Raw genomic sequence first — 20402 nt, 5'->3', positions numbered from 1 at the left:
AAGCATTATGCTACAGTCGGTCAAGGATCAGAACAATTTTAAAGGATAAAGTGAGAATAATGGAGCATGTGAAAGACCCTGCCCCGATGAAAGCTACAATTATTATAAGCAACACAGTAGTTTAATTATTGAAATACATATGTTTCTTAAGTGTTTTATATGCATAGAAAGGTAAAATATATATTATCTACTAAGACAAAAGTTCGACTAACTGACATTAAATAATACCGGATGTACCAGTTCTGACTTAGGGAACTTCCTTTTTTCTTTCGATTCCTGATCTGCGGTAACCTATGCACATCCTCCTGTATACCTTAAATCATCTCTAGATTACTTACAATACCTAATACAATGTAAATGCTATGTAAATAGTTGTTATACTCTATTGTTCAGGGAATAATGACAAGAAAAAGAAGTCTGTACATGCTCAAATAACGAGTGCTGGAGAGAGAACTTCTGGGTTTTCCTGCTCCGTGGTTGGTTGAATCCGCACATGCGGAACCCGTAGATAAGGAGGGCTGACTGTAATTGGTTATTTGGTTGTGTTAAACTAATTTTATCATAATTTATGAAGAGTATATTTTAGTTGGAGACAACGATTTTTGACGTTTCTTTACAAGACCTTAAGACCATAAGATATAGGAGCAGAATTAGGCCATTTGGCCCATCAAGTCTACTCCACCATTTCATCATGGCTGATCCTCTCAGCCCCAATCTCCCACCTTCTCCCAGTATCCTTTCATGCCCTGACTAATCAAGAATATATCAACCTCTGCCATAAATATACCCAAAGACTTGGTTCCACAGCTGCATCTGGCAATGAATTCCACAGATTCACTACTCTCTGGCTAAAGAATTTTCCTCATCTCTGTTCTAAATGGTTGTATCTGTGTTCTGAGGCTGTGTTCTCTGGTCTTAGACTCCCCCCACCATAAGGAACACCTTCTTCATATCCACTGTATTGAGGCCTTTCAACTTCTGATGGGTTTCAATGAGATCCCCCTTCATTCTTCTGAATTCCAGTGAGTACAAACCCAGAACCTCATACGTTAAGCCTTTCAATCCTGGAATAATCTTCTTGAACCCTCACAAATATTAACACATCCTTTCTTAGATAAAGGATTCAATACTCCAACTGAGGAGTCACCGGTGTCTTAAAAAAGCAGAACATTACATCTTTGCTTTTATATTCCAGTCCTCTCTAAATGAATGCTAACATTGCACTTGCCTTCCTCACCACTGACTTAACCTGCAAATTAACCTTTACGGAATCCTTCACGAGGACTCCCAAGTCCCTTTGCACCTCAGAGTTTTGAAATTTTCTCCACTTATATATGGCAGAATGTCCTGGCTCCTCCCAGGCGGACAGCCTACCCTTCCCTAGTGGAGCCGGAAGAGGTAGCGGAGGTACTTAATGAGTACTTTGCTTCAGTATTCACCAGTGAACAGGAACTTGGCAATTGTGGGGATGGCTTACAGTGGAATGCTTGAGTGTAAGAGTTTAAGAAAGAGGTTGTGCTGGAGCTTTTGAAAGGTAATAAGTTAGATAAGTCACTGGGACCGGACGAGATATACCCTAGACTACTGAAGGAAGTGAGGGAGGAGATTGCTGAGCCTCTGGCGATGATCTTTGCATCATCAATAGGGATGGTAGAAGTACCAGAGGATTGCAAGGTTGCAAACAGTTTTGCACTGTTCAAGAAAGGGAGTAGAGAACCAGGAAATTATAGACCAGTGAGCTTTGCTTCAGTGGTGGGCAAGTTGTTGGAGAAGATCCTGAACGGCAGGATTTATGAGCATTTGGAGAGACATGATCTGATTAGGAATAGTCAGTATGGCTTTGTCAAGGGTAGGTCATGCCTTACAAACCTGATTGAATTCTTTGAGGATGTAACAAAACACATTGATGAAGGTAGAGTAGTGGATGTAGTGTATATGGATTTCATTAAGGCATTTGATAAGGTTCCCCATACAAGGCTCATTCAGAAAGTAAGGAGGCATGGGATCCAAGGAGACCTAGCTTTGTGGATTCAGAATTGGCTTGCCCACAGAAGGCAAAGGGTGGTTGTAGATAGTTCGTATTCTGCATGGAGGTCGGTGACCAGTGGTGTTCTGCAGGATACTGTTCTGGGACCTCTTTGTAAATTATCTGGACGAGGAAGTAGAAGGGTGGGTTAGCAAGTTTGCTGTTGACACAAAAGTTGGGGGTGTTGTGGATAGTCTGGAGGGTTGTCATATGTTACAGAGCAACATCGATTGGATCAAGAACTGGGCTGTGAAGTGGCAGGTGGAGTTCAACCCAAGTAAGTGTGAACAGATTCTTTTTGGTAGGTAAAATTTGAAGACAGAATATAATATTAATAGTAAGACTCTTGATAGTGTGGAGGACACTCAAAGCTACTGTGCAGATTGACAGTGTTGTTAAGAAGGCTTACAGTGTGCTGGCCTTCATCAACTGTGGGATTGAGTAATGTTACAGTTATATAAGACCTTAGTTAGACCCTACATGGAATACTGCTTTCACTACGGGAAGGATGTGGATACCATAGAAAGAGTGCAGAGGAGATTTACAAGGATGTTGCCTGGATTGGAGAGTATGCCTTATAGGTTGAGTGAACTTGGCCTTTACTCCTTGGCATGACGGAGGAGGAGAGGTGACCTGATAGAGGTGTATAAGATGATGAGAGGCATTGATTGTGTGGAGAGCCAGAGGCTTTTTTCCAGGACTGAAGTAGCTACCACGAGCAGGAATAGTTTTAAGGTGCTTGGAAATAGGTACAAGGGGGATGTCAGAGGTAAGTTTTTCACACAGAGAGTGGTGGGTGTGATGGTGGTAGAGGTGGATGCAATAGTGTCTTTTAAGAGAATCTTAGGTACATGAACCTTAGAAAAAGAGGGCTATGCAGTAGGGAAATTATAGGCAATTTCTAGAGTAGGTTACCTGCTGGGCACAACATTGTTGCTGAAAGGCCTGTAATGTGCTGTAGATTTCTATGTTTCTGTGTTTTCCTTACCTACCCAATCCTCTTACACAATTGCTAATCATCAGACAACACAGAGTCAACTACTGAAAAGGAAACATTGCATCATTACAAATAAAAATTCTTTTAAAAATCAGTTTATGACTTCAGTGATACGTTAGTAAGTGAACATTTAAAACAAAAACGAACAACAAACATCTGAGTACAGACAGCCCTAAGTATTCAAGTTTAACAAACTCAGTTCAAATGCTAGCTTCTACCTCCTGGATACAAGGAGCTAAATTATAAAGTTGTCTTCACAAAGAGCCTGCAAAACAAATTGAATGGTTATGTGTGTGAGAAGTCAGATGGAATATAATTCTGGAAAATGAAGGCAGCCACTTGAGAAAGAAAGATGAAAAATCTAATTACTGTTATTATTATGATATTGCTGTACTTGAATGCTAATTAGTTCTTGGTATGGGGATTCCTTGGTTATAAATGACCTGACTTACAGAAATCAGAGCTTATGCATATTAATAGTGCTCTCCTGTCCTTTAGCCTATCTAGTCCATGCTGAACTGCTATTCTGCCTAGTTCTATCTGGACCATAGCCCTCCATACCCATCCCATCCATGTACCTATCCAAATCTCTCTTTAACTGCTGCAAGCAAACCCACCTCCACTTCTTCTGCTGGCATATTTTCCCACACATTCCTGAAGCACTTACAATAGTCACAATAGTATCATATTACCTTGCCTTCATTAATGACTGAATAGAGTATATATTTCTTTATAGATAGCAGTAGGGTGATTATTCAATGAAATGACGGAATAATAACAGATGGATGTAGGGTGATACAATATAAAAAAACACACATTTCTGACTTATGGAGAAATGGGCTTACAGACCATTCTTAGGAATGGAATCTTCACATGATGTGGCCACACATCAAATACAGCTTTAGCATGTATGTGGTGCAAATAATTTGAAAGGCCAATGGAATGTTGCCCTTTATTACAAAGGGCATGGGGTAGTGAAGTTCAGATGCAACTTCACAGGTTTGGTCTCCATATTTAAGGAATAATGCACTCCCGTTGGAGGCACTGCAGAGAAGCTTGGCTAATTTGATCCTTGCAGTGAAGGAGTTACTGTAAGAAAGATGATTAAAAAAAAGTTATAAGATTCCAAGGGGATGTTTCTTCTGTGAGTGTTATCTCAAGCAAGGACGGTATATTGTTAGAATAAGAGGACCTAAATATTAAAAAGAGATGAGGAATTTCTCCACACAGTGTTGTGAATCTTTAGAGTTTTTAACATCAGGGAGCTGCAAAGTTGTTACTGAATACTTGCAAGGTAAACATGGGCACATTTGAACTACAAGAAAAGAACAAGAAAGTGACGCTGAGGTCAAGACTGAACCAACTATGAATGGTGCAGCTGGCCTAACAGTCATTGGACCTATTCCTGCTTCTACTTCAAAAAATAATGCATTTTCTGAAAAGCAGATTCTAGATGGATAATTTGAATGGAGTATCTGTAGATCCCAGGTCAGGAATAACATCCTACCCCTCGAACCTCATCTATTTTCCCCATTTATTCCACTTAGTCCTAAAAAACTATCAGTCTCAGCCTTGAATATATACTCAGTGACAACATTTGCAGCCCTCGGGAGATATGTGAAATCATTTCCCCATCGAACTGAGGGCTTCTTCATGCCGCTGCCTGCTGGAGTCTATCTTCACCATTTAGGAGCTTCAAATGACTTGACGAAAGTGAAATAAGAATATAGAGACAGGGCAGGCAGATGAGATTTGAGATCCTGCTCACACAGAAACAGCAACGGTGTGTGTGCTGTGATTTCCAAATAATTCCAAGTATATCAATTGCTAAAAAGCTAAAGATTACATATACTGAAAAGTGTCAAAATTCTTTTGCAACATAAAGAAATCCTACTGAAGCACGATACTTTGAAAACAAGATATTTTCACAAGAATTAAAGTATACTACACACAGACAGCAATTTTACTTTACAGTTGAACACTCAAACTAAATTCCTCATACTTAAGTCCTCATACTATGACCTCAAGTGGACATAGCTTAATTAAAGAGTTAAGATACTCTAGCATATCCACAGAAGCAATAGAAATAGGATTTGGCTTAGCAACACACACAAAATGCTGGAGGAACTCAGCAGCCAGGCAGCATCTGTTGAAAAATGTACAGTTGATGTTTTGGGCCTTTGCTGTACTTTTTTCTCCATAGATGCTGCCTGGTCTGCTGACTTCCTCCAGCATTTTGTGTGTGTCACTTGGATTTCCAGTATCTGCAGATTTTCTATTGTTTAGAATTCAGCTTGCCATCTTTGATAAATTACATTATCAATAATTTCTCTCGACTTGTGTCACTTGAGTGAAAACACATTCTGTTCAAAATGCAATAATATAAACACTTCTCAAACATCCATGTGACAATTTTGCATTCTATGTTACTTTCAACTTCAACAATACTCTGGCTCAGTGTACAAGAGAAAAGAAATCAGGCTTCAGTCATATGACAATTATGATGAGAGCGCAAATGTTTTTTCCCCTAATGTATTCTATTTCAAAGCTTCAAGCAATTCCTTAAAGATTGTAACATTACTCTATTACTGTTCTGGGAATTACAGCTGTATAAACATACTTTGCCATGAACTTTTGTTGGGAAAAAGAGGAGACCTATAAATGATTTTGAATCAAATCCATGAATTTCACTTGAGTATTTTTCTAAAACCTAGTTTACACTGAGTTTAGTTACTTGTGGTGTTAAGATCAAATTCCCCTAAAAGCACTCAGATTATTTGGTGCTCACATTTAGCCTGTCACTTACATATTAATGTGAAATTGTGGTGTATCTACATTGTAAGAATGTGAAATAAACAAGGCCCTATGATTTCAGGACAAAAGCAAACTAGGAAAAACTCTGCAGGTTCTGTTTTTTCAAGTAATTTTACAGTAAAGAATTGCTTGATGTTTTGGAAAAGCATGTGTTAAAAATAAACAGTCTATGATTGTCATATGGTTGATATTACAGGTTGAGACCCTGCATCAACTTTGAGGTGTACAAAGAAGTGAGATGGTAGCTGGTAGGCTGGGGGGAAACACATAAGAAAAAATAAAATAGATTGCATCTAGTGGGGAAGAGGAATAATTAGGGGATAGTTGATGGGCAGATGGAACCAGGTGGGGAAGAGGACAAAAACATGAACCAAAGGAGAAGAAATGCTAGGTAGATAGGTAATGTGGGTAGTAATCAGATTGAACCAGGTAGGGAGAGTAATGGGTCTAAGTGACACTACTTGGGGGGGGGGGGGGGGAAGAAATGATGGGGCAGATGAAAACAGTTAACAATGGGGGAGAGAGTTTTAATGGGCTGGTAGGATTGAGAAAGGAACATTGGGAGTGTGAGTTACCTGAAACTAGAAAATGTAATGTTCATATCATTGGGCTGCAAGCAACCCAAGCAGAATATGAGGTGTTGCTCTTCAGGCTTGCTCTTGCCACACCATGACAGTGGAGAAGGCAGAGGACAGACAGGTCAGTGTGGGACTGGGAAGGGGAGTTGAAATACCATGCAACTGGAAGCTAAAGACGAAGACTGCAGGTAGAGCACAGGTGATCTGTAAAACGGTCAGCTGGTCTCACTGATGTAGAGAACACATTGGGCACACCAAATGCAGTAGACCAGGTTGGAGGAAGTGCTAATGAATGTCAGCTTCATGCCGAAGGTGCCTGGGCAGTGATGACTGACCTTGCATTTGCAGAGGTAAGTGAATGGAGATGTGGAGATGTGGATGAGTGGTTGAATGGATCACAGAGAGTTTGGCCCCAATGTAAAGCAAAAAGAAGATGTAATGGGTGGTGAATGGGATCGCATTGGAACTGGTGGAAATGGCGTTGGATGATATGTTGGATACAGGAGACAGGAGTGAAAGGTGAAAAATAGCGAAACTCAATCTCTGTTCTGTCTGTGGAGGGGTTGTGAGAGCAGATATCCTGAATAGGGCCTGAGGAGTGCCTTGGATCTTGTTAGTAGGAAGGTAGATATGAAATGGAACTAAAGCATTAGAACTCATGACCTACACTGATAATCAAGATTTTATGGCTTCAACGTAGCCTCGCAAATTTATGAGGTTTGAGTTATTGATCTGAGTTAAGTTTTAAACTCAGTTCAGTAAATCAAACTATCCATCAACCAAAGTAGAATCATGCAAATTAAATTGGTAAATTGCTTTGTTATTGTCACATGCATGGGCATACAGTGAAAACTTTGCTCTGGATGCCAACCATATAGATCAGTTTGTCACATCAGTGCGTTGAGTTAGTTGAGGCAAAACAATGACAGAATTCAGAATAAAGTGTTAAAATTCCAGAGAAAGTGCAGCACAATAAAATGTAATACGCTTATACAATATCCTTATAGCAAATGCTATGATAAATGAAATTCCATTTTAGATTTGTGGAGTATTATTATCCAGTAAGGCATAGAAAGGGTGTGAAATAGATAAGAATTAACTAAATTGCAAACATGTAAACTTTTTGTAGTATAGTCATTTATGTAATGTGTGAATTTAGCCAATTTACATACTGTAGGTCAGCAAACAAATAAATAATTATAAATATTGTTTCTGGATTTGGTTGGGGAAACTTTGGCCCAATTAGGAAGCTGGCTGAATAGCGCTAGCTTAAGAGTAGGGGAATTGAATTTGGCAGAACTTAATGTCCAGTAAGTATCCTGATTTCACTGACATCATTAAAATTAAAACAGGAAATGCTGTAAACATGAAGGAAAATCAAGCAGTATCCATGGAGACTTACTGTAGTTAATGATCTTGCGTTAGTTTTGCCTAGCTCTGATACAAATTTTTAAAAAAACAGAATTCAATTTTAGGCAACCAGAAAGAGAGCTGAAACATGACATGTTTCACAATGAGTTGCCGTCTGATAAGCTTATGTTGGTTGACAGTTGGGTTTGAACCTGAAATATTAGTTCTGCTTCTTCTCCCACAGATGAAATTTGAACTGCTGAATATTTCCAGAATTTTCTGTTTTTAATTTAAGCTTATGTTGGGCTTTATTGGAGCAGTGTAGGAGGCCAAAGGGAGGTCTATTTAGGAAAGGAATATAAAAAGAACAGGCAACTTTCAGAGTTTCAGAGTTGTACATTTAGATAATAAATGAACCTTTGACCTATGACTATGCCACTCGTCTGGATTCAATGGCAGTTATCTGCAAGGAGGTCACAAATCTGCATTTGCAGAAATAAATTCTGCCTTTCTAATTTCAAAGTTCAAAAAATGTTAGAAGTACATTTATTATCGAGGTATAAATACTATATACAACCTTGAGATTCATCTCTTTACAGGCAGCCACAGAACAAAGAAACCCACTGTAAAACATCCAATAATTTAAAAAAATCGTGCAAACAATAAAAGTAAAGAAGTAACATTAAGAACTGAAATTCACAGAAATGAGTTCACAACCATGACACCAGTCACAGCCGATCCAGGAGCCCATTAGTTGCAGACCACAGCAATTTATATCCAAACCAGCCAGTACTGATGCAATGTTATTAACTCCACAAATACTGCTTGACTTGCTGAGTACTTATAACATTTCCTGGTTAAATTTCAATTATTTCAATCAGCCTAACATCTATGGTTGGCAAAATGTTGGAATCGATAACGAAGGAAACAGTAACAGGGCATTTGGATAAACATAGCTTAATAGGACAAAGTCAGCATGGCTTTACAAAAGGGAAGTCATGTTTGACAAATTTGTTGGAGTTCTTTGAGGACATAACATATAGGGTAGATAATGGGGAACCAGTGGATGTGTGTATTTGGACTTCTAAAAGGCATTTGACAAGGTGCCACACCAAAGATTATTACTTAAAGTAAAAAATCATGGGATTGGGGATAATATTCTGGCATGGGTGGAGGATTGGCTTTCTAACAGAAAACAGAGAGTTGGGATAAATGGTTTATTCTCAGACTGGCAGTTGGTGACTAGTGGTGTTCCGCAGGGGTCGGTGTTCGGACCCCAACTCTTTACAATCTATATTAATGATTTGGAGAAAGGGAGTAAGTGCAACGTATTGAAGTTTGCTGATGACACAAAGATGAGAGGGAGTGTAATGAGTGCAGAGGACATTGAAACCCTGCAGGGGGACATAGATAGGCTGAGTGATTGGGCAGACATTTGGCAGATGAAATATAATACTGACAAGTGTGAGGTCTTGCACTTTGGCAGGAAAAATAATAGAGCAAGTTATTATCTAAATGGAGAGAAACTGGAAAGTGCTTCTGTGCAAAGGGATCTGGGGGTCCTGGTGCAGGAAACACAAAAAGTTAGTATGCAAGTGCAGCAGGTGGTCAAGAAGGCCAATGGAATGCTGGCTTTTATTGCTTGGGGGATGGAGTATAAGAACAGGGAGGTCTTACTGCAGTTGTACCAGGTATTGGTGAGACCACACCTGGAGTACTGTGTGCAGTTCTGGTGTCCATATTTAAGAAAGGACATACTGGCTCTCGAGGCAGTGCAGAGAAGGTTCCCTAGGTTAATTCCGGGGATGGGTGGGTTGATGTATGATGAGAGGTTGAGTAGATTGGGACTCTACTCATTGGAGTTCCGAAGAATGAGAGGCGATCTTATTGAAACATATAAGATTGTGAAGGGGCTTGATCGGGTGGATGCTGGGAGAATGTTCCCAATGATGGGCGAAACTAGGACTAGGGGGCATAATCTTAAAATAAGGGGATGCCGTTCCAGGACTGAGATGAGGAGAAATTTCTTCACTCAGAGGGTAGTGGGGCTGTGGAATTTACTGCCCCAGAGAGCTGTGGAAGCTACTACACTCAATAAATTCAAAACGGAGATAGACATTTTCCTGGATAAAAATGGCATTAGGGGATACGGTGAGTGAGCAGGTAAGTAGACATGAGGCTAGGTTTAGATCAGCCATGTGATCTCCTGGTCCAGTTTTCGATAGCCTGGATGGGTCGGAGAGGAATTTTCCAGATTTTTTCTCCTCAATTGGCAAATCGGTCTTTTTTCCCCCGGGTGATCACATGGGTTTGGGTGGGATGAATAATAAAATAAAATGGGCGGCATGGTGCCCAGTTGGTTGGCACTGTTGCCTTGTGGGATTCGGTGATAACTAGAGTTAAGATTGGATCAGCCATGATCTTGTTGAATGGCGGAGCAGGCTTGAGGAGCCGATTGGCCTACTCCTGCTCCTATCTCTTATGTTCTTATAATGATGAACAGGAATGTTTCATAAGCTCAAATGCAGAATACACAATTGGAGAATAGGAAGGGAAATGAGGTCACAGATCATTCACTTTATAGTGAACGATGAAACGGACAAAACTATGTCATGATAACTTAGGGATAATTTTTGGCAGAGGTACTGAGAGAATTCCTTCACTTTTTGAAGCGTGGTGAGGGATCTTTATGTCAAGGTAGATTCTTCAATTTAGAGCTTCATTTAAAATACAACACTCCTTGCGGTTTGGCAATGAATGGTCAGTCCGAAACCTTTCAACTTAGTGATAAGCACCTCCCTGCAGCTCCTATCTACCATCTCCTCATTTTCCTGTATGAGCAGAAGGCCATCAAGGTGCCACTCCAGTTCCTTAACATGGTCACTAAGGAACTGTAGCTCAATGTGTTTTATGCAGATGAGGTTATCAGAGAGACTAGAGATCTCCCAGAGTTCACACATCTCATACAAAGAACATATCACTACCTCCAGACCTATTCTCAGTGCACTAGCTGCACAGTAACAGAAAAAGTACTTTCTAAGTACTAGAAATGCATTTAGAACCTCCACCTGTGCTTGCCCAGACCTCTTCTTGCCCCTACCCCGTTGAACCAAAGATGGACCATTCTAATATTGCTCCACTCTGACAATGGCCACACTGCTTACACTTCCTTTCTTATTATTGGCCCTGCACTGATTGCAGCCTGTGGAAAAAGTGCTGAAAAGCACCCAGGTTTTTTGAAATCTCACACTGTGTGTCCAATGAGTGGCCTTTCGCACTGATTGTAGCTTGCCAAAAATCTCTACTTCTCTGATGTGAAACTTGATTTCATGAGGTAGGAACTAAGATATTATCACTGAAATAACAGTGGCACACACAGATGGATAAGAAGTAAAGAACAATTATATGGATTTATAAAAACATTAGCAGAAAAACCCACAATATTACAGTATTCCCCACAAAAATTACAGTATTCAATTACATAATCAGGTAATAAGTTAACAATATGTTGATACATTGAAAGTAGGTAGATAGAAAGGAAGTGAATGTTACTAACCTCTTCATCTGTCAGTGAGTGGAGCTTTTCATGGGACTTACTGACATAGCGGCTTTGCCTCTGTAATAAGGACAATATTGTTACAATGATAGTCAACTATAACATTTTGTTATATCTGTGCTTACAGACTCTATTTCTATTTTTCATTGTAGTTCAGATTATTGCTTCATTTAATTTCTGATTCAATGTAATCATGTGTTTTTGTTCCTAACATTTAATCTCTAACTTTGTAATTCTGTGGCAGTGTATTTGAAATTTATTCAACGATTGTTTCCAATTACTTAGAACAGCAGAGCTGCACAGCAAAGCATGACTTTTGATGTGCTTGAGGAAGAACAGAAGATAAAAAGATCTTTTTGGTGCAAAGCAGGCATCTTTCAAGAGTCAAGTCATGAGTATTTAATTGATCTTGCGTGATTGCCTAGTTCAATAGTCTTCTCAAGTACAACTTTTTTTCTACAACAATATCTGCTTAACCACTGAATAACTATGACCAAATGTTTAAAATACTAGAGCACATGGAAATAGAAAATTCAGTTCCCATCATTGGAAGTTGTAAAATAAGACAAAATAAAAGATACTGTCATAAATGTTCAAATATTATCCTTCAATTAAAATATGATGTTCACTGCACAACCCAGCCTACATGCTACTCTGTCCCTCACTGTCCCTATTTTCAACATTAGACTGAAAGTCAGTACCTTATATTGAAAAGCAACAACTATAGATCTTCGATGTTCAAAGTAACTTCAAAGTCAATTTATTATCAAGGTACGTACAATATATATAATCACAGACAACCCTGACGTGTGTTTTGTTGTGGCATACATGGTAAATCCAAGATACACAATCAACTCAATGAAAGATGGCACCAACAGGACAAACAATCAATGTGCAAAGGACAACAAACTATGCAAATATGAAAGAGATAAAAAAAAGCAATAAATATCAAGAACATGAAATGAAGAGTCCTTGGAAGTGACTCCACAGGCCAAGCATGCAGTTCAGCGTTGGGATGAGTGAAGTTGAGTGAAATTATCCCTGCTGGTTCAAGAGCCTGATGGTTGAAGGTTAGCAACTGTTCCTGAACCTGGTGGTGTGAATCCTGAAGCTCCTGTACCTTCTTCCAGATGGCAGGAATTACAAGAGAGCATGGCCTGGGTGGTGGGGTCCTTGATGATGGATGCTGCTTTCCTGCCACAGCACACCGTGTAGATGTGCTCAGTGATGGGGAGGGACTGGGCTGTACCCGTCATTATTTGTAGGATCGTCCATTCAAGGACATTGGTATTTGCATACCAGATCATTATGCAACTAGTCTATAAACTCTCCACCACTCATCCATGTTTTGGGTGCCATGCTAAATATACGCAAAATTCTAAGGAAGTAGAGGAGCTACAGTGCTTTCATCATAATTGCACTTAGGTGCTGGGTCTTTGACAGATCCTCCGAATGATGGGCCAAAGGGCCTGTTTCTATGCTGCACTTTCCTCTTTCTTTCGTCAACATACTTTTGAACTGTCTTAATGAACTAGATGTTGAAAACCTAAGGTAGAAATTCAAGTGCAAGTAATACACTGATGTCAGGCAGCTTCTGTGGAAAGAGAACCGGAGTTAATATTTCAAGCCAATGACCTTTCATCTGAACAGGAAGGTCTACAACATGAAACATTAGATTGGTGGTTTTTTCCCCCTCTCCTTCTCTCTCTCTCTCCATTAAGACTGTATGATCTGCTGCATAGTTCCAATGTTTCACATAATTTCAGATATTGTTCTTACAATTTGAATGAATACTAAACTCATAGGTTTCTGAGTTAGAACTTCTATTAATGTACAGTAACATCTAGAAGACTAAGGTCCTTGATTGTATGCATTAAATCACCCACCCCTTAACAATCAAGTTCTGCCATAAGATACAGATTTGCTTTGCCTATATTGAACGCTACCTCTGAGCAAAAACCTCAATGAAGAAAGTCACCAATACTTCCATTGCACCAGAACAGCCTCCTACCAATTGAGTAATCGAGGACCAATATCATAAATCCAGCACAAATCTCTTGGTCTGCTGAGTGGCATTGACCTTGGGACTGCTTTGAAAGCATGGATAATTTAAAGCTGGCACCTCAAGATACTGAAAATGTACTGGTAACTGTACTTTGTAAAATCCACCAAATGCATTGACAGGATGGACAAACAATATTGTGGATATTGACCTCTCTCAGGCCAATTCTTGCAAAGTCAAGACTGATTAAATTTAGTGAGCCTTGTCATCTAGATGCCAACACCAGAGTCCTGGTACATGCAATTTACTCAAGCTCTGACCTAGCAAAAGCTTTTAAGAGAATGGAGAAAATACTTCAAGAATGTTCCTAAAGTCTCTTTAAGAGAAAAAGTAGCATTCTCAGTGACTCATGAGATAAAGAGCATCGCATAAGGCACTGACTGGCCAGAGTCTCTGGAATAGGTGCATGTGTAGGCTCTGCTTGAACAGAAGGAGTACACAATGTTCCAGAGAACCATAAACCTCTGCAGCACTACCTATCTATTTAAAGAAGGCACTGCAGATCCTTTATTGGCCTGACAGTTACTTTGCAACCAACTGAACTGGTGTGCAGGCAAGTCCTTTGCACCCACGATGGACTCCTTAAGGACTAGTGGTTATTTTTGAGACCTAGCTGTTTAAGAGCTGCAAATTTCTTCTTATAACTGTATAACAGTACTGTGCTTCAAAATGGGCTTTGAGAAATTCTCGGCCATGAAACGAAAAGGGCACTTCATAAATTCAGATCTTTCCATTTCTCTAATCAAATTACTTTTCAGTATAAATTCAATTAACATTTGTTAAATTTGCAATATTTTATGAATTGCCAACAATTATTTCTAGTATGTTTCTTTTTTCTTCATTGTTAGTTATCAAGTACAGCTTAAAAATCTAATTCAATCGGCAGTAGGATGTAATGCTTAAGGGTAAGATGAACTGAGGATAGGCCTGCAACTCTCAAGCTCTGACCTTCATTCTTTTTGGCTAAGCTGCTTGCTGGTGCTCAGGGTGATCTTCCAACACCCCCAGAATCCTATGATCTTTCACATGGAATCAAACCAAGAACACATCAGTCTGATAAAAGGCATATGACCTTACTGCTTTTGTCTATCTATTTTCATTTTAGGTGCCAGGATTAAATGAAAGCTTTAATTTTATGATATTAAATTACTGCGATCTTCTCCCAAGATTAGAAGATCAGTTTAGGTTAAGGTAACATTTCAGTTTCTATTTGTCAGGATCAAAGCCTTGCTGTCATCTCTTTTTTGTTTTTTAAATGATTCTAGTGTGCTGGACTCAACCACACTCCTTGGGAATTTAATCCAGCTGTTCCTCCCTCTGAAAAAGAGGTACTGCATTGCATCACTCTGCAATCTGCCTTTCATAGTTCTGGCCTGATCTTAGGTTCTGAGTGCAGTTTCCTTTGATCCTAAAAAGCATAGAAATAGTGGCAAGGAGAATTAGCCTAATAAATATTGTCACAAAATTTAAATAATAAACAGAAAGCACTAAGTCATTAAGACTTGTTTCCCTACTTAACTTGAGGAGCTCCTGCAAAGAGGAAGTGCCAGCAATGGAAGTTTGCTGGCAATCTGTTTTAGTGAACAAGGCTTGGGGACACCCATGTATTCTTGATAGCCTATACCTATAGTTCTGTTTATATAGCTCTGTATACACCAGAGCATAGTATAGACCCTTCAGCCCACAATGTTGTCTGAACTTGTAACCAGCTCAGGATCAATCTGACCCTTCCCTCCTACACAGCCCTCCATTTTTCTATCAATCCACTTACCTATCTAAGAGTTTCTTAAATGTCTCTGCCTCTACTACCCCCCAATCTCAATGCAAAAATTTACATTTGCACCCCCCCCACATACTTTCCTCCAGTCATCTTATAATTATGCCCCCTCATATTAATCATTTTCACCCTGGGATAAGTCTCTGGTTGTCCACTCGATTTCTGCCTCTTATCATGAAACTGGCACTCCAGAAAAAGAATTGTTACAATTATTTCTGAATTATCTCCCACAGAATCTGTACTACAGTCATGTTTTACATTCTGGATGAATGATGTCTTTGACTTGGACGGAAAAATTATAAAAAAGCTCTCTATTTGAAGGAGATTTCTGTTACAGCAAATCTGGACTTTAACCTTTGGCATAGCAACACAGTTGCTGCCAAATTGTATCATATGGTTGGATTAATTGTTGAGTTTTTAAATTCTAATTTCATATTCATACTCTAACTAACCTTTTGAATTACAATACTTCAATTCTGACTTAAAAGTTGAAGGCTATAACACATTAACAAATTCCCAGGGCAACTTGAATACAATAAAATGTTTGAAGTAGAATGCACCAAGCAAAATAAATTATACAGAGTCAATAGAGGAGATAGTTAGACATGTAATATTGTGGTGGAAGAAGTTTTAAAGGACTTGGGAAAAATAAACTCTAGAGCTTAGGGTCCAGGGGTTCAATGGCAGAGGCAGAGAGAAGTAACAGGGATAAACTAAATGAACCATTGTAGGATTTGAACACAGAGTAAAAACGTGAAAGTAGATCCACAGGCACTGAGTGGATGAATGGTAACGATGCAAGTCACGACATAGACAGCAAAGTTTGGGAGAAGTTAAATTATTGACAAGCAGAAGTCTGAACATGTGAGTACTGTAACTTTCCAAAGAAAAATATTATTTATTTTCAAGATGCGACTATGGCAGGGTTTTTTTCCCCACCATAACAGCTTTGTGGGCTGAAGCGCCTGTATTGTGCTGTAGGTTTTCTATAACTGCCTTTGAGAAGTTGCTGAGCTGTAGTCTCAAACCTTTAGATTCTGTCTGATGCAGTGTAGGGAGCTTTAGGGTGTAGATATAACAAGGTTGAAGTAAAAGCAATATGTTTCCAAGTCAGATTTGTGTGCAACTTGGAGTGGAACTTGCAGGCATTCTTCCTGAGTGGTAACAGGATGTGTTTGGAAAAGCTGGAGTGATTAATTGGAATTTGTAGATGCCATGGTATGCCAGTGATAGAGAGCATTACTGTTTAGAACGATGAAGCTTTATTGATGTGATTCTCTTAGTTTCTAAATGATGCCATTTGAACTGCTCTTGGGACTAAATAAAGTTCAGATCCCTCAGCTGGTATCTTGATGCATCTTGCTTATAGATGGTGAATAATTAGGTGCAGAGGTAACAAATACTGGGCTATAGTGGTGACAGAAACAAGCACCAGTATTGTCACTGCCAAGCCCCACACTTGTGAGTTAATATCTATAAGCATCACCGAAAACACACGGGCCATTATCAAATTGTTGTCCACACTGAACATATTGCATGATGTGTTTCTTATTTCACAATCATAACAACACTTCTGAAGGGCTTCCTTAATTGTTTAGACCTTTGGTACATTTTGAGCTTGTGATAATAGCTATGAATTGCATTATTTTAGATGGAAGATGAGATGGGAATGAGGAGGCTGGAACTTTAACAGTTATAACATTGTTGAATTGAGAGCATCCTGAGCAGCTGCATCACTGCCTGGTTCAGAAATTGCACCATCTCAGAATGCAAGACCCTGCAGCGGATAGTGAGGTCAGCTGAGAAGATCATCGGGGTCTCTCTTCCCGTCATCACAGACATTTACACTACACGCTGCATCCGCAAACGAAACAGCATTATGAAGGACCCCATGCACCCCTCATACAATCTCTTCTCCCTCCTGCCGTCTGGGAAAAGGCTCCGAAGCATTCGGGCTCTCACAACCAGACTATATAACAGTTTCTTCCCTCAAGCTATCAGACTCCTCAATACCCGAAGCCTGGACTGACACCTCACCCTACTGTCCTGTTTATTATTTATTGTAATGTCTGCACTGTTTTTGTGCACTTTATGTAGTCTAGTGTAGCTTTCTCTGTGTTGTTTTTTTTATTACGTAGTTCAGGCTAGTTTTTTGTACCATGTCGTATAAACCATGGTCCTGAAAAATGTTGTCTCATTTTTACTATGTACTGTACCAGCAGTTATGGTCAAACTGACAACAAAAGTTGACTTGACTTGACTTGATTGTAGTCAGTCTGCTTAAATGAAGGTGATAATTGAAAGGATAGAGTCATACACAGGAGGACAGAGTTGGTGATGAGTTGCTGAAGCAAATAGGTCAGCTGATTGTGTGGCATCATAACAACAGCTGTGCACACAATGTCAGGAAAAGCAGGGAACTGATTGTGGACTTAAGGAAGGGAAAGTCAGGTGAAGATGCACTAATCCTCACTGAACAGTCTGCAGGAGAAAATGAAGCAACTTCAAGTTCTTGAGTGTCAGCATCTTGGAGGACCTATGCTAGACCCAGCACATAGATACAACCATGAAGAAGATACACCAGTATTTCTAATTACTTAGAAGTTTAAGGATATTGGGCACGTCATTGAAGTCTCTGACAAACTCTACAGATACACAGTGGAAAGCATTCTGACTGGTTGCATCATGGCTTGGTTGAAAACCAAAGTGCAGAACCACAAAAGGCCACACGGAGTAGCAGACTCGACCAATTCCACCGTGGGGAGAGCTCGTCCTGCCATCAGGACATCTAGAGGAAGAGATGTCTCAGGAAGGCAACATCCATCATGAGGGAACTCCACCATCCAGGTCATGCCCTCTTCTTGATGCTGCCATCAGGCATGAGGTACAGGACCTGAAGACCCACCCCTCAAGGTTCAACAATTGTTTTCTCCACTGCCATAAGGATCCAGAACTGACCTAGAAAACCCTAGATACCACTACCTCAGCCTATACTTTGTTTTCTCTCTTTCAACCTGCACCAGTTTCTTTATTTGTCATGGAACTTCTGCATAATTTGTGTTAATTTAAGTTTATGTTAACTGATGTTTATCATGTGTGTAGTGATTGCATTGCTGCTGCAAAAATCTACTTGTTCATGGAATTTATAGTGTGTGTGTGTGTGTGTGTGTGTGTGTGTGTGTGTGTGTGTGTGTGCGCGCACACGTGACAATAAATGAACTTGAATTTGAACATTTGTGGTAGGGGTAAAGACAATGACTTCAGTTTTCGCAGTATTAACTACGGATCATTTAGACTTATCAAAGCTTGATAAATATTCTGTGGAGGAAAACCTCTAGTAACCATTCACTTTGCTAACCAACATGTCCTGCCATTTTCAAAATTAATCTGCAGTACAATTACAATGAGGGCCCACTGTTCCCCTAAACTCTACGGGAGTTACTCCTTTCAGCCTTGTTAAAATTTTATCATTTCTCACTTCTCTGTATTAAATTTCATCTGCCTCACCTTGGCTCAATTTTGTCAAGCTCTTATACTGTATTATGATTCTGCTCATTGTTTACCAGAGTTTCAAAACTTTGTTACATAATTCATAGTAGTTTTGCAAACATGAAGCATTTCTCAAGGCATACAGCAGGATGCTAATATTCAGTTCTACGTCTGCAGAAGCTTTGAAATTCAATAGCAGAAGGAAATGTGGTGGTAGGAATGGTAGAAAGTGGACTGCATGGCTGGAAGATAATTAACAGTGAGAAAAGGAAAGACGGGCTTATCCTCTGCCATCCAGCTCCTTCATGATGTGAAGAGTATAACAGAAGGACTATTGTTGGCCCTCTCATTGACTTAATTTCACATCTTAATGAATTTCAACTGGTCTCTTTTCTTTTGAGTATCACATACATTATAAATACTGGAACAGAGCTTGGCTTGCCTGTGGCGATTCCTCTGCTTAATTACTACTTCTGGTATCAGCAGGAATACAGTGCTTGTGTCAGTCCCAAGTACTGTCTGAATATTTCTAAATGATTGAAGTCAGCAGAACAGGTCTAACTTAGTGTTAGTACCTCCAGTTGAACTCTGTCTTTTTGTGCGTTTCCCCCCTAGCTATCAGTCTGTGGTTTTGTATTGCCATGTGCTCCTGTCCCTACTCCTGCTCTGCTCCGGCCCCTGTATCACTGAGTACTCCGTCTCTCATCTGTTTCTCATTATCGCCTGCATTGCTGCCACCTGTGTCTCATTGTGCTCCACCTATCATCTGCCTCGCTGGTTATTGCTCAGTGTATTTCAGTCCTGTGTTTTCATCTGTTCATTGCCAGATAGTGTTAGTGAATTTTTCTGAGCCTGTCCAGCATTCGTGTCTGTCTGTCTACTCTGCCTGTCTCCTGATTCTGGTTTTTAGGTTTCTCTGGATGTTTTGATCTCTGCCTGAACTTTGATTCCACCTTGGGATTTGTTACTCAATTCATATCACTGCGTGAACAGTACTGGGTCTGTGACTGGATCCCTGCTCCAGCGTCCTGACACTTAACTCCATACACTTACCTCGACTAAAGACCACAAAGCCAACTGAATTGTTCATCTTTGGGGTTATTCCAACTCGCTATCTCTCCTGCTTTCTTTGCTGGAGATGATGGAACAATCCTACTTCGTTGACAATGGGAAACTCACTCACCTCGACAACTGATTCCATATCCTATGGAGTCACTTTCAAGGACTCTGCAACTCATGTTCTCAGTGTCATTTATTTAGTTATTATTATTGTTTTTGTTTTGTTTTAACTGCTTATTAGAGTTTGTGTAATTTTTCACTGATTAGACTGTATTTCTTAGTTCCGCTGTGAATGCCTACAAAAGACAGATAGACAGACAGACATACTTTATTGATCCTGAGGGAAACTGGATTTCGTTACAGTTGCACCAACCAAGGATAGTGTAAAAATATAGCAATATAAAACCATAAATAATTAAATAATAAGTAAATTTTTCCAAGTGGAGGTAAGTCCAGGATCAGTCTATTGGCTCAGGGTGTCTGACACTCCAAGGGAGGAGTTGTAAAGTTTGATGGCCACAGGTAGGAATGACTTCCTATGACGCTCAGTGTTGCATCTCGGTGGAATGAGTCTCTGGTTGAATGAACTCCTGTGCCTAACCAGTACATTATTGAGTGGATGGGTGTCATTGTCCAAAATGGCATGCAACTTGGACAGCATCCTCTTTTCAGACACCACCGTCAGAGAGTCCAG

The 20402-nt window shown here is 39.8% G+C and overlaps 1 protein-coding gene across 1 annotated transcript in view; it reads right to left on the bottom strand.

The window, feature by feature from the left end:
* The window catches only part of LOC132398925 (phosphoprotein associated with glycosphingolipid-enriched microdomains 1), an 87515-nt gene that overhangs the window by 5154 nt on the left and 61959 nt on the right, over positions 1–20402 (bottom strand). Inside the window, exon 7 of the mRNA XM_059978761.1 lies at positions 11322–11381. Coding sequence (XP_059834744.1) covers positions 11322–11381 — 60 coding nt within the window. The remainder of the gene's footprint in view (positions 1–11321; positions 11382–20402) is intronic.

The sequence above is a fragment of the Hypanus sabinus genome, chromosome 9 (assembly GCF_030144855.1).
Source record: "Hypanus sabinus isolate sHypSab1 chromosome 9, sHypSab1.hap1, whole genome shotgun sequence".
Lineage (NCBI taxonomy): Eukaryota > Metazoa > Chordata > Chondrichthyes > Myliobatiformes > Dasyatidae > Hypanus > Hypanus sabinus.
The sequence above is the reverse complement of the archived record's forward strand: the minus strand, read 5'-3'. Positions and strand labels throughout refer to the sequence as shown.